Below are 13180 nucleotides of genomic sequence, written 5' to 3' on the forward strand. Positions count from 1 at the left end.
GGTTTAATGTGTGTTGATGCTGAATAAATATACCTTTTGTTATTCGTCGTTGTGGGCGCCCCTTTACTACAACCACCAACCGTAACAGAAGAACCGACCGCTTACCGAAGACGAGATCTGCTCAGGATGCTGGAGCTTGTGCCCGTCGTTTGCGGGGGTTCACGCCGCCGTTCGCGGCTCGCCCCTGCCCGTGCTGCGAGGGATGTCGGGCTGCCTGTAGCGGCTTACCCTGGCCACCCGTTTTGGGGAGAACGGGTCACCATTCGCCGCACACCCTTACCCACCGCCCCAATGAAATTCGCTCCGCCTGAGACGGCGAGGAATGTTCCGCCCGCGGCGAGGAGGATTCCGCCGCAAGGGGCGATGAACGTTGCGCCGTCCGCGGAGAAAAGGGATTCCGCCGCCAATAACGGTTCCCCCGAACCACCGAGGGGGGAAAAAACAGGTGCCGGTGGGGATTTTAATTGAGTTTGAGGGCATGTCATTCCCTCCAGTGCCTGCTCCTCGTCAGTACCATCCAGTGCCTGCTCCTCACCAGCGCCATCCAGTGCCTGCTCCTCGCCAGTGCCATCCAGTACCTGCTCCTCGCAAGCGCCCTCCAGTGCCAGCTCCTCGCCAGTGCCTTCCTGTGCCTGCTCCTCGTCTGAGCCCACCAATTCCGGCACCTCGCAAGTGCCCACCTGAGTTCCCGCTGGTCCCGTCCAGCCCACCTGAGTTCCCGCTGGTCCCGTCCAGCCCACCTGAGTTCCCGCTGGTCCCGTCCAGCCCACCTGAGTTCCCGCTGGTCCCGTCCAGCCCACCTGAGTTCCCGCTGGTCCCGTCCAGCCCACCTGAGTTCCCGCTGGTCCCGTCCAGCCCCGCGCCTCCCGTGCGCCCTCGAGTGTCCGCGCTGCAAGAGCGCCCTCCTGCGTCTTCGCTGGTCCCGTCCCGCTCTCCTTCGTCTCCGCTGGTTCTATCCAGCTTCGCGCCTCCCATGCGCCCTCAAGTGTCCGCGCTGCAAGAGCGCCCTCCTGCGTCTCCGCTGGTCCCGTCCAGCTCTCCTTCGTCTCCGCTGGTTCTATCCAGCTTCGCGCCTCCCGTGCGCCCTAAAGTGTCCACGCTGCAAGAGCGCCCTCAAGTGTCCGCGCTGCAAGAGCGCCCTCAAGTGTCCGCGCTGCAAGAGCGCCCTCAAGTGTCCGCGCTGCAAGAGCGCCCTCAAGTGTCCGCTCCTCCAGAGCGCCCCCAAGAGCCCGCTCCTCCAGAGCGCCCCCAAGAGCCCGCTCCTCCAGAGCGCCCCCAAGAGCCCGCTCCTCCAGAGCGCCCTCAAGAACCCTCTCCTCCAATGTGGCCCCCAGAGGGGAACTTTCCCAAAGAAATTTTGGGGGGGGGCCATATAGTCTCAGTCTGTGTGGCCAGGCCAAGGGCCAAGGCCACGGAGCACCCCGATCCACCGAGGCCGCCCGAGGACCCCGATCCGCCATGGCCTCCCAAGGACCCCGATCCGCCATGGCCTCCCGAGGATCCAGATCCGCCATGGCCGCCCGAGGATCCAGATCCGCCATGGCCGCCCGAGGACCCTGACCCGCCATGGCCGCCCGAGGATCCAGATCCACCATGGCCGTCCGAGGGCCCCGACCCGCCATGGCCGCCCGAGGATCCAGATCCACCATGGTCGCCCGAGGACCCTGATCCGCCATGGTCTCCCGAATCTCCAGTCCCGCCATGGCCTCCCGAATCTCCAGTCCCGCCATGGTCTCCCGAGGACCCCGACCCGCCATGGCCTCCCGAATCTCCAGTCCCGCCATGGTCTCCCGAGGACCCTGATCCGCCATGGTCTCCCGAATCTCCAGTCCCGCCATGGCCTCCCGAATCTCCAGTCCTGCCATGGCCTCCCAAGGCCCCTGATCCGCCCTGGAGGCTTCCCTGTTCTCCTCCTTGTCCTGATCCTATGCCAGTCTCCAGGACGCCCGCCCCCCCCTCCCCGATGTTACTGTTACGGTGCGGGACGCACCTACCGGGAGGGGGGCGATATCTGTCACATGTTGGTTTTCCTTTCAGTTCTGTTTTGACCTTATTTGGTAGTTCCTGTTCTTATTTAGTTAATTAGTAATCATCATTTAGTCTTTTCACCTGTGTTTGATTAATTATCTAGTTTGCTCCTTTGTTTCCTGTTTCTTTATAAGCATTCAGTTTTGTCCCTATCCTTGTCGGTTCTTAAGTTAGTAATGGTTTAATGTGTGTTGATGCTGAATAAATATACCTTTTGTTATTCGTCGTTGTGGGCGCCCCTTTACTACAACCACCAACCGTAACAGTGGTCTTGGAATTAATGATTTTAATTGGAATTAAATTGGAAGCCTTTAACGAATTATTCACCTCTTCTGCTCCTCCATCCCTCATTTATTCCCGCCAGTCCTTTACTCTTCTTTAATTCTCTGGAAATGACTAATTTCCTCCCTGTAAAGATTAAACTCTCATGTTGTTAAACTTCAGGTTATGGCTATTTTACTGCTGTTGGCACACGCTGGTGCAGCTGGAACGCCTAGTCTGCAATAAATGAAGCCAATGACTCTCACGCTGTCCGTTCAGACACCAGTTTGTAAACTGTTATGTTCCAACACAGAAGCTGAATAAAGTATACAGTAGTCACAGTCTCTTTATGTGCTGACAGTAAAACCGCTACAGGCTACACACATACAACCTCAGATCCACCTCACACCTGCCAGTTGCTGGTTACTATAGCAACTGACAAAACGCAGGCCCTTGTCATTGAATCCATGGGTAGTAATTTACTAACACAGACACACACATGCTAATTACAATACTAGATAATGATGGTAAATCCTGGTTTGTATCAATCTGTTAAAACCTTACATGTATGATAATAATAGTGTTTTCTTCCATCAGAGTGGGGGTGGGGACATATGGGGGGAAGGGAAGCTTACATGATTGAACAGACGACTAGAAAAGTCCATGTTGGGCTGTAAAAAAAAGAAACACTAAGCTAAAGCTAAGCTTACAATTGACTCCTGTTGCCTTCATTAGAGCTGACCTAAGCCCTGCTCTCAAATCAGAGTGAGGTTTACACATCCTCATCTCTTTACGTGAGGTTTTTCAACATGGTCTATATAAATTGTTCATCTTTTTAGTGCATCCTCCTATTAAAGTGTCAGTCCTCTATGTGAACTTCCTATAGTGTGGATGCTAAAAGCGCGCAATTCCAGCAAGTGCTCTTCGACAGAGAGCTGTTTTTCACAGAGCAGAGTCTCTGCTCCCCTTCACGCTCGGTAGAGCGTCACATTTGGTTTTGTTCGACAGGAGAGTCAACATCCCATGTCCGTGGCTTTTTTTTTGCTCTGTTTACCAGTGAGAGAGACGAAGACAATAATGAGCTGGAGAGAGAGAGCTCGTGGGACAGAAGAAAGTATTGTTTGAGCCATAAGATATACTATACCATAAGGAACTTCAAAATGATGCAATTTCAAGCATATATAGTTTCTAAGAACAAATGATCTAAATATACTGCGTAAAAATCAAGAAGCAAATGTGAAGCAGCTACTTCAAATGGTTTAGTACTGTTAAGAGCAAACCACTTATCGGTTTAAATACTGCAATTAACTTCAAGTGCATTCATAATTGTTAACAAATCAACACATTTTTATTTAAAATGCTGTCTGTCATTGTTTAAAGTCAACAAGAAGTGGCACTCGCTTCCCATTTTACATGATAACAGAATGTTCATTGAGAAAAAAATAATAATTCATACTAATGACCAGACAGTCGGTGGGGAGGGACTGAAAAATAAGGTTTGATGATGCTCACACAAAATGAAAAGTTGTTTCAGTGGCGGAGGAAGTTATTACCATTTGGAAGGTTACAAAGGCTTCACATAAAAAACTACAATAAAATTAAGTGAATTTAGAGCAACTAAGGGGCGTTAGACATGATGCGGAGCAGAGTAAATTCACTGAAGGCTTTTTTATTTTTTTTATTATTAGACTGAAGAATGCACTGTAAACGAGCACAGTCAGTCTAGTTAGTGTTTAAGCACTCATAACTCCTCTTATAATCTGTATGATAAATGAATCTCTTACTTTTATCGTACATACATCTGAACTTTTGTTGCTTATGCTGAGGGAATTCGCGAGTTTCAGTCTAAACAAAATTCAGTGATAACTACTCTAAATGCCTCAGATTGGCCACAGCATTCCTAAGCTCAACAGAATCGTGTGTGATTGGTTATAATGAGCAAAGCTGTAAAAACACGTAAAAATAAAATACGATGTAACATGAGCTATTTTAGTCTAAATTTAATACAGCAATCAAATCCTTTTATTTCATTTTCACTAGTTTCAAGTATTATAAGTATATTATCAAGTACATTTATTGAGAAACCAGGGGACCCCCAAGTATATTTTTTGGGGTGTTATGGGGGGGGGGGGGGGGGGGTCTCAATGCTTATGGGAGGTCCGGGACCCCCCAGCCCCCCTCAATGTGAACATAGGGCGCAGGGAGTTCTTGCCCAGAACAGAACCATATCCAAACTGTATGTTAATTGTCAATCATCTTGGACAATAGTTGTCCTGACAGAATTAATGCAAGGTTAGATTTGTTGTTGTTGTTTGAAAGCATATTTATGAGAAGCTCATTCATAAAGCACATCTCTGTGGAAGCCTGTTTCTATGGAAGCCTGTTTCCACCACTGAATAAAAAATAAAAAAGGTTATTGCAACTTTTTATCTTTTAAAAAAGTCCCCCCCCCCACGCTCAAAACTGGACTTTTTTGAGAGAAAAAGTCAGAATTGCAAGATATAAACTCGCTTAGTTATATAGTTTATATCTCGCAATTATGACTTTATATCTCACAATTCTGTGAAAAAACTTTTTTTTTTTTTTTTTTTTTTTATTCAGTGGCGGAAACGGGCTTCCATTTGTTTCCCCCTCAGGGAACAAAAAAAAAAAAAAAGAGAGAAAGAAATATAGTCAAACTGTGAGATAAAGTAAAGCCAGATTTCTGACGGATCATGTGACACTCAAGACTGGATTAATGGCTGAAATGACTGAAAATTCAGCTTAGTCATCACAAGAATAAATTGCATTTTAAAATATGTTAAAATAGTAAACAGTTACTTAAAATTATAATAATGTCACAATATTATGGATTTTATGTTTGTTTTGATTAAATAAATGCAGCCTTGGTGAGTTAAAAATTTAATTTTTTTATTTTACCAACCCAAAACTTTAAATGCTTTTTTTTTTCTACCTTTCTGTTGTTTTTACTCAGAGGCAGCAGCAGGCTTCCATACATCTCAACTCTCAGGTACAATACGTCAACTCTAGAATACAATAAATCTTAATACATGCAGCTCATAATAATACTAATAGAATGTTCTAGTCTTGTACTGCAACATTTGTGCATCATGTATTTACGCTCTGCACCCTTATAAGACTGCCTGTCTTTGTTAGCGCATCCTTTTGACTTTATGATGGAATGTGCCTTTTTGTGTGTGTGTGTGTGTGTGTGTGTGTGTGTGTGTGTGTGTGTGCGCGTGTGTGTTATCATCCCCAGGTGCCCACTGGGCTCATGTTGATTGCGTGGGAATGGCAGGCTGGAGTTTCTCTCTGAGAACAGATTCCCATTAGGGATCAGTGAGACCGCGTAGAGAGACACTGCTCACTGCTTTCATGTCTCTCGAGTCTCCACCTGTCTGTCTTTCTCTCTCTCTCTTTCTTTTCATGTCTTCTGGATGTTATGTTCAGTTTATGAGCAATGCTTTCTGCATTCCTACATTGATAGTTGACAGAAAAGCAAGCACTCCAGACTTAACTTTGACTGAGTGTTCAAAGGTAATTGTATAATATTGTATAGTCATTAATACATTGCATTCCCTTTGTGTAAAGCAGACACTGAACTATGTGTCATTTTGTTTCTTTGTTTATATGGAAGTATGTTTATGCTTTGAGTAAAAAATAAGGTAACTGCAAATTCATATTTCGCATTTGCATCTTTATTTCTTATTGCAACTTTCTTTCTCACAATTGTAACTTAATATCTTACAATTTCCACCTCATATTTCACATTTGCAACTTCTCATATTGCAACTTCATGTCACATTAGCAACTTTATTTCTCGTAACTGTGACTTTATATCTCACAATTGTCACTTAATATTTTACAATTGCAACTTTATATTTTACAATTGCATCTTTATTTCTTGTAGTTGCAACTTTCCTACAACTGTGATTAAATGTCTTACGAATGCAACTTCATATTTCACATTTGCATCTTAATTTCTTGTAACCACTACTTTATTTCTCTCAATTATGATTTAATATCTTACAACTGCAGCTATTTTACATAACTGTCGCTTTATGTTTCACAATACTTATTTTAAACTACATCACAATTAACACAAATGTATTTTTTACTCTGTGGCAAAAACAGGCTTTCACAATTGTATCAGTATTGTTCTAAATATAAAAGTACTACTTTCAGATACCCTTGTCTTGAACCCATCTGGAAAAGAAGTAGTTCTTCATCCAGTAGTACAATCACTGAAATCTTCATTCATACCTTTGAATGAACACATGCTGCTGTCCACCACATATATGTGTAAATGCATCTTCAAACCTTTTTAATTCCCACAGAAACCCTTGTATATATAGAGACCGTTACGTAACAGATCACAGAAGGCAAATGGATGTGTAATCCAAGATTACAAACAACCAACAAAGAGTACATCCTCCCACTGCTTTATTCAAGCACATGCTCACAAACACCCATTCCTCCAAATAAACACACTCACCATGGATACACGTACACCTGTGTTATGTTTGCTCTATTATAAGTAAATGTGGACTTTTCCATTAGCAATTCTATTTCCTAGATATTATTTCACATGATAACCGTTACAGAAGACAATTTGCACAACCTGAATTAACAAAAGTATTTTTCTTTTACACCAACAACCACATACTTAAAAATATCTATTAATATCTAAAGAGTTTCAATAATATTTTTTTCAATATGAGCTAGTTCCAGAATACTTCTGTGTGGATTTTCAATAACAACCTAGTTAATGTGCCTCTCCTTCTCGCAACTGACCCAAGATCAGACAGTGCTTGATTGTGAATCCATCATGGCTATCACAATAGCAATCTTCCCCCCTGCCTGCACGTCAAGATCTTCAGCCCGCAATGAAAGACTGTTGACCTCAGATCAGGCCTATTCAGCTAGTAAGGATCTTAAGATCATTTTGGTACATCTGTCTACACTACACATTAGCTGTGAGAGGAACCTCAGCAGACTGTTCACAGACAGAGAGCTCTTATCTGGGTTATGGTTTGTCTCTAACACAATGGCCTTTCAGATTCTTGCCCTCCCAAGCAAAAGATGGGAGCTGAACATCGCCTCTTTGCTCAGCGAAGGAGTGGAAAAGAAAATGGATTTGTGGAAAGATATATCAATACACTGGCTCGAATAATCTTCCTTTCTCTCTGCCTAACAGAGAAATAACTAAATCCTGTAAAATAGGTATTTGTTATAACAATACAAGACTCAAAAAGTGGAAACGATACTGTCTTTTTTTTTATAAAGGGCTGTAATTAACTCCACATCTATTGCATGTTAAGAATAGGCCCTGTAATTTAAATTGAGCAAATAATTGTATCTGAACATTTTGACGAGACAGGCACTTAGAGGAGTTTCATCATATCACCTCTGAAAATGCTGCTGTGTGGTATCATGGTGCTATTATTCTCTCTGTAAAGTAGATTGTGGTAAATGATGTCATACAATAACTCAATCAGCACTTGCACTTGTAAGGGCATCAAATTGCACAGCTAGGAGCTTATGTCTTGAAGGATCGTCTGAAGACACCTTGCACTCCATGCTTACAATTTAGATTATTCTCATGTCTTGTCCAATCTTACAATATGCTTCTATGAAAAAATTATCAAATCATGCTACATAATACTAAAATCCCTTTAAGGCAATTAATTTGACTCGCCGTCCATCTTGGAGACACCCTCAAGCAGCTATTTTTCAGTCACTATGTACCTGAATGGGGAAAGGCTGAAATCTTAAGTCAGGAATAAAATGCGACAACAATAATATTATAAAATGTGCTTTTGAAGCTCAAATCATGCTGGTCCTTTAACTGTAATGCAGGATTACCAGTCCCACAGTTGCCATATGAAGTGAAACTATTGGGTTCCAGAAATATAAAATCCTATTCATTTTCTTCATATTGTAACTGATTTTTCACGATAACTAATAAACCATTAAATACAGACCTACTGTGAGCTGCAAAGTTGTTAATCGATGGTATATGCTTTTGTTTAAGCCATCAGATCATGTTATTTAAATAATAGCAGCATTACTGGTGAAAACTACGTTACCCATGATTCTACAAATAAATTTCCACCAATCAGAGAATTTCTTTCCTCAATGTGACTGCCCACTCTATGTCCATTTATCTTTAAATCAGTAGTTTTATATTCCTCCATCACTTTTAATTAAATTGTCATTCGCAATGCCTTATTGGAATGTAGTTCTTTCTCCCACTAAAACCATTAAGCACACAGTCTTGTACCTTTCAGTCTTGTGCCTGCTTTTTTGTTTGGCTTCCAAATACTTTATTGCTTCAAATCAAAGTTTTTAATGGTGCGATTTACCTTATATCTGGCTGGTTTGGTTAATGACTTATAACTCTTTAAAAAATACTTTTTTAATGTCCTGATGAGTGAATGGGAAAATTGCTTTCGAAACCAAGGCTGCTGAAAAAGAATGGTAGGACTGTTTCACTCTATCAAGCATTGTGATGCCACGATCAAAAAGCTGATTGACTCTTTCAACTGTAAGGCAGAGTGGTCTTTAGTAATACTAATGTAATCTTCTAGTATAAACACAGATACCACCACAGATGTTGTTGGCCATCATATCCAGTACTGAGGTTAATGGAGTTCAAATCCTCTCCATATTGCGCCAGCTCTTGTAGTTGTGCTTTGCCCTAATTAACGTCTCTATTTGTGACTTTTTTTGTTGTTTTATTTTATGCAAAAGTCATTAGCGGTATAATTGACTGGGTTTTAGATGTGCATATGTGCTCAGTGTAACTACCTTCCCCGAACAGTCTTTCTGTTGTGCCTGCTTGTTTGTCTCTAAATGTGTGCTGGTCTGTCTGTTAGTGTGTGAGAGAGTGAGAACGAGAAAGAAAGGAAGAGAGAGAAGACATTGTAGGAAATATTGTTAATAGCCTTCTTAATTAGGCTCTTCATCCAGTGTGTGGGTGGGTGCGTGCCAGGGACAGCGAACGGCAGCAGCGTAAGACATCTGACATGGTCCTACTGATCATTAAGTATGTGACAGCGTGCACCTTGTCATCATGACTAATAAACTGACTAAACTACCATTTCTGAAGCAGACAGCAACAAGCACCATGAAGAGTTTCCATATTTAGTTGGCGGCATGAACAGGTCCTGCATTAATAAAAAAAGCAGAGCTGCTTATAATCTTAAGACGGGTGAATTAGCATGTCACTGCATCGTAATTAGAGCAAAGACGGGGGAGGGGAGGTAAACAAACACTAATGTTAATTGGATATTTCCACAGAACCTAATAACAACAACAACAATTATACACAGTGTTATAAACTGAAAAGCTAGGAAAAATTAGTGGATTTATAAAGATTGAAGGACATTAACCTCTAATGAAAAACTATTGCTATTGCAATGGATTTCGGAGTGAAAATCAAAATTTGCTGAACAACAGTAAACAATATGATCACACGTTATAGAGGAATATCATTTGAAGAAGTATAATGGGTTTCTCAGTGGGACCATGGCAGATATCTAGCTGAAGATGTCTGACTAAAGACTAGTGTAGACTATTATCTCTGTGCGCTGAGTTGTACTGAATTTCCATCTATTCTCAAAGGAAAACCATCACAACATGTATGGTATGGCTGACCAGTGCATCTTTTAGTGAGAAAACCAAATCTGAGATGATTAAAGGGGACATCGGAGGCCCATTTTCCACAGGTTGGTATGATTCTTAAGGGTCTGCACGAAATGTCTGAAAAATACTTTGGTTAAAATTCCTCAATGGTCGTGTAAAAAACAACACTCTTTTTTCCTTGTCAAACACAGCTCTGTTCAAAGCAATCTGTTTCGGTGCATGCTTCTTTAAATGATAATGAACTACTGCTCACCTTTCCTCTCTCTTCCGTTTTTTGTGTAATCGGTGGTACGTTACCATCAAAAACAAAACTAATCCACTGCATCCTCAGTGGCTCTGATGTCAGGAGAAAATGAAGACTCTTATGTTCACTTCTACATCCAACTACAAAACTAAAAATGGCGGACAGCGTACAACTGGCTGAGCGCAGAAATATGCTAATATGGGACAGTCTGTCAGCGGTCGTGGGCGGGGCCTGAGCAAAATCAAAAAGGCTTGATAATTGAGACTGTTTAGGAGTGAATGGATTTTTATCATTGTAGGGTGGTTGCTAATACACATAAGAAAACACCAAGTAAAACTGAATTTTGTATCCGATGTCCCCTTTAATGAAATACATTAAATCTGCCAATAAGATTTTTCTCGGCTTTGGATGGTTCTGTAGAACTATAATGACAAAGAATATACAGTGTAACAAAAACACAATTGTATATCTAAGGAAACCTGCTGGTTCCTGATGCTTTGTCTCACATGAGTCTTATCTATGAGGACACAACAATGACTGGAGAATAACTTCCCACGGAGACTCTTTTTATTGTCCCAAGGCACTGGCACCGAAGACAATAGCAGCAAGAAAACAAGCCCGTGGGGACACAACCAAATAAGACAGACAGACTTGTTTTTGACCTTAGATTGTACGAAATGAAACTCACAGTGAATCTTAAAATAAGGAGGAGCTGAAATTTAAACACTACGTAATGGACTGGCTCTCAAATATCCACTTCACAATGATAAACTCTCCACGATGAAGCTACTATATACGATAAACATTTCTGAATAAGGCACTCATGGATATGATGAACACTCATAAATTATTCAAGCTCCTGACATAAAAGACAACTTCATTCTGTTAGAGCTCTGCCTTTGAATCTAAGCCAGGAGAAAATGTCTCTAACACCAAGTCTCGATCTCTCAAACATTGTGCTAATGTGGCACGGCTGCCTCTTTGTTAGTTTTCAGGATTAAAGAGCTTTGGAACTTTTTGAAACTTCGATTTGATAAGCAAAACATCTTAAAATCAACTAATCTTAGACAGAAGCTTGTTATGCATGCAACGCCACACTGCAATGGAGAGATAATGACAACTAGTAAAAACAAATTTCATCATTCCTGAATAACAATCAAGCACTTTTTCCTCATAGGATCTAAGGGAATGCCTAGTGGTATTGCTATTTTCACAAGGGATACATACACCCTTGTTGATAGAAAGCTCTGGGCTATGTTTTCTACCATCTTAAATTCTTTGATGGGACCACTGACATGTTTGTGACATTCATTATGTTCACAAAGCCAACTTGTTAGCACCATTGCCCTGAACTCCCAAAAACCTCTGGATGTATACATCTTTATGATATCCATAGACAGCAAACACACAAAACAAGCATTCAAAGTAACATAAAGGAATTATCTTGCATGTTTTGGACTGTTTTTCTAAAGCATAGTATCAGCACAAGTGTGAGACTCTCACAGTAAAAGGGTGGTAATCTATTTTGGCCACACTAACACGCCACCTTAAATCGCGCACTAATGTGCAAACAGTAAATGTCCCACTACCATTCAATCTAAGCCAGTCCCACCTCAAATACAAGTCTTCTTAAACATAAGATAATCTAAGCATCCACTTTTCTCTTCAACATGCTGCAAACTCAGTCAACAGAAGAAAAGGATATTGATTGGAAACGTTTGACAATATAAAGCATTGGAAAAGGTTTCAACAATGAAAATATGGCAGTGCACTGGCTCCTTGTTTATGTGGGATATTTTCAGAGCATTTTGTAAACATTTCTTCCAGGTGGTCTGCTTGATTTTACTCAGAGAGTTACACATATATGCAATCATTATTATTTTGATATCCTGGTGAAGGCAATTGAAATGCCGGGGGGCTGAAGTGAATGGTCTCAGTTTCTGAGTAAAAATATTGAAAAGGGCATCTCTGCAAGTGCTAACATCAGTACACACTGTAAACAAAACTGTATGTTATATAACACTTTGCCACTGAGGCACTACACCTTACAACTTCCTACCGTCTTTGCACCGTTATCTACCCTCATGCACATTAAGATTTAATTTTTTATATTTTTGGTAAAGTACCAGAAAGGATGTGAGAGGGCTACTTCCGTGAGATAACGTTTATATCTTTTTACATTATATTTTTTTAGAGAAACAACTCTGAAATGAAACATTAAAGCATAATTTCGAGTTTTAATGCATTGGAAAATAGGAATCAATTAATTTGATGCATTTTATGTTGATTCAGCTTAGCGCTGAATCAATCATCATCTACTATATGCTACAATTGTGTTTTTGCACAGTCAGAAGAGTGCTCCTCACCAACTCTTCATTTCAACAGCAATCTGTTGCATGTGACTTTGCCCTCTTACCTTTTGCTGTCGTCTCGCCATGTCGGTCGGCTGCTTCGCATTAAACGGATAGGCAATACAGCGCATCACAAAGACGTAAAGCTGAAGCCTCTTCTTTCTCTCCTCTTCCTCCCTTTGCATCTTTTCCAAATCGTCCTTTTCCTTCTCGATCGCCACTGAGGGGCTCGGGCTCGTTGGGCGGGCATTGGTGCTTCGGCTTGGCTGCAACCCACCAGAGCTTTCGCTGGTCCTGCTTGGAGACACCCGAGGACCACCAGCCTTGGGCGCCGCCACCTCTTTGCGCTCCTCTTCCACAACCTCATCCGCCTCCTCCTCGCTGGATGATGGGTCCAACATTTTAACGTAAGTTCTTGCTTCTCTAAAATCAAAAGCGAGAAATCAAGTGGCGTCTTTTTTAGTAACAAAACATCCGTAACTGGCTTCAGAGGACGAAAAAGTACAAAAGACGCTTATTTTTCCACAGCCTGCAATCCAAACGCTGCATCAAAAGTGTCACTTACCCTCAGCCCGAGTGAAAAAGCTGCCAGTATTCTTCCACCGAATTAAATTGTTGCTGCTTACGTGTTTTCTTCGTTTAACTCTCC

General features: G+C 41.9%; 1 protein-coding gene across 12 annotated transcripts in view; it reads right to left on the bottom strand.

The window, feature by feature from the left end:
• The window catches only part of LOC306854824 (calcium-dependent secretion activator 1-like), a gene marked incomplete at its 5' end in the record, with an annotated part of 117350 nt that extends 104418 nt beyond the window's left edge, over positions 1–12932 (bottom strand). For all 12 annotated transcript variants that reach the window (XM_079393058.1, XM_079393056.1, XM_079393060.1 and 9 more), the window contains one exon: positions 12597–12932. In XM_079393058.1, coding sequence (XP_079249184.1) covers positions 12597–12932 — 336 coding nt within the window. The remainder of the gene's footprint in view (positions 1–12596) is intronic.
• Positions 12933–13180: the final 248 nt, after the last annotated feature.

This window comes from Barbus barbus (genome assembly GCF_936440315.1).
Source record: "Barbus barbus genome assembly, chromosome: 35".
NCBI lineage: Eukaryota > Metazoa > Chordata > Actinopteri > Cypriniformes > Cyprinidae > Barbus > Barbus barbus.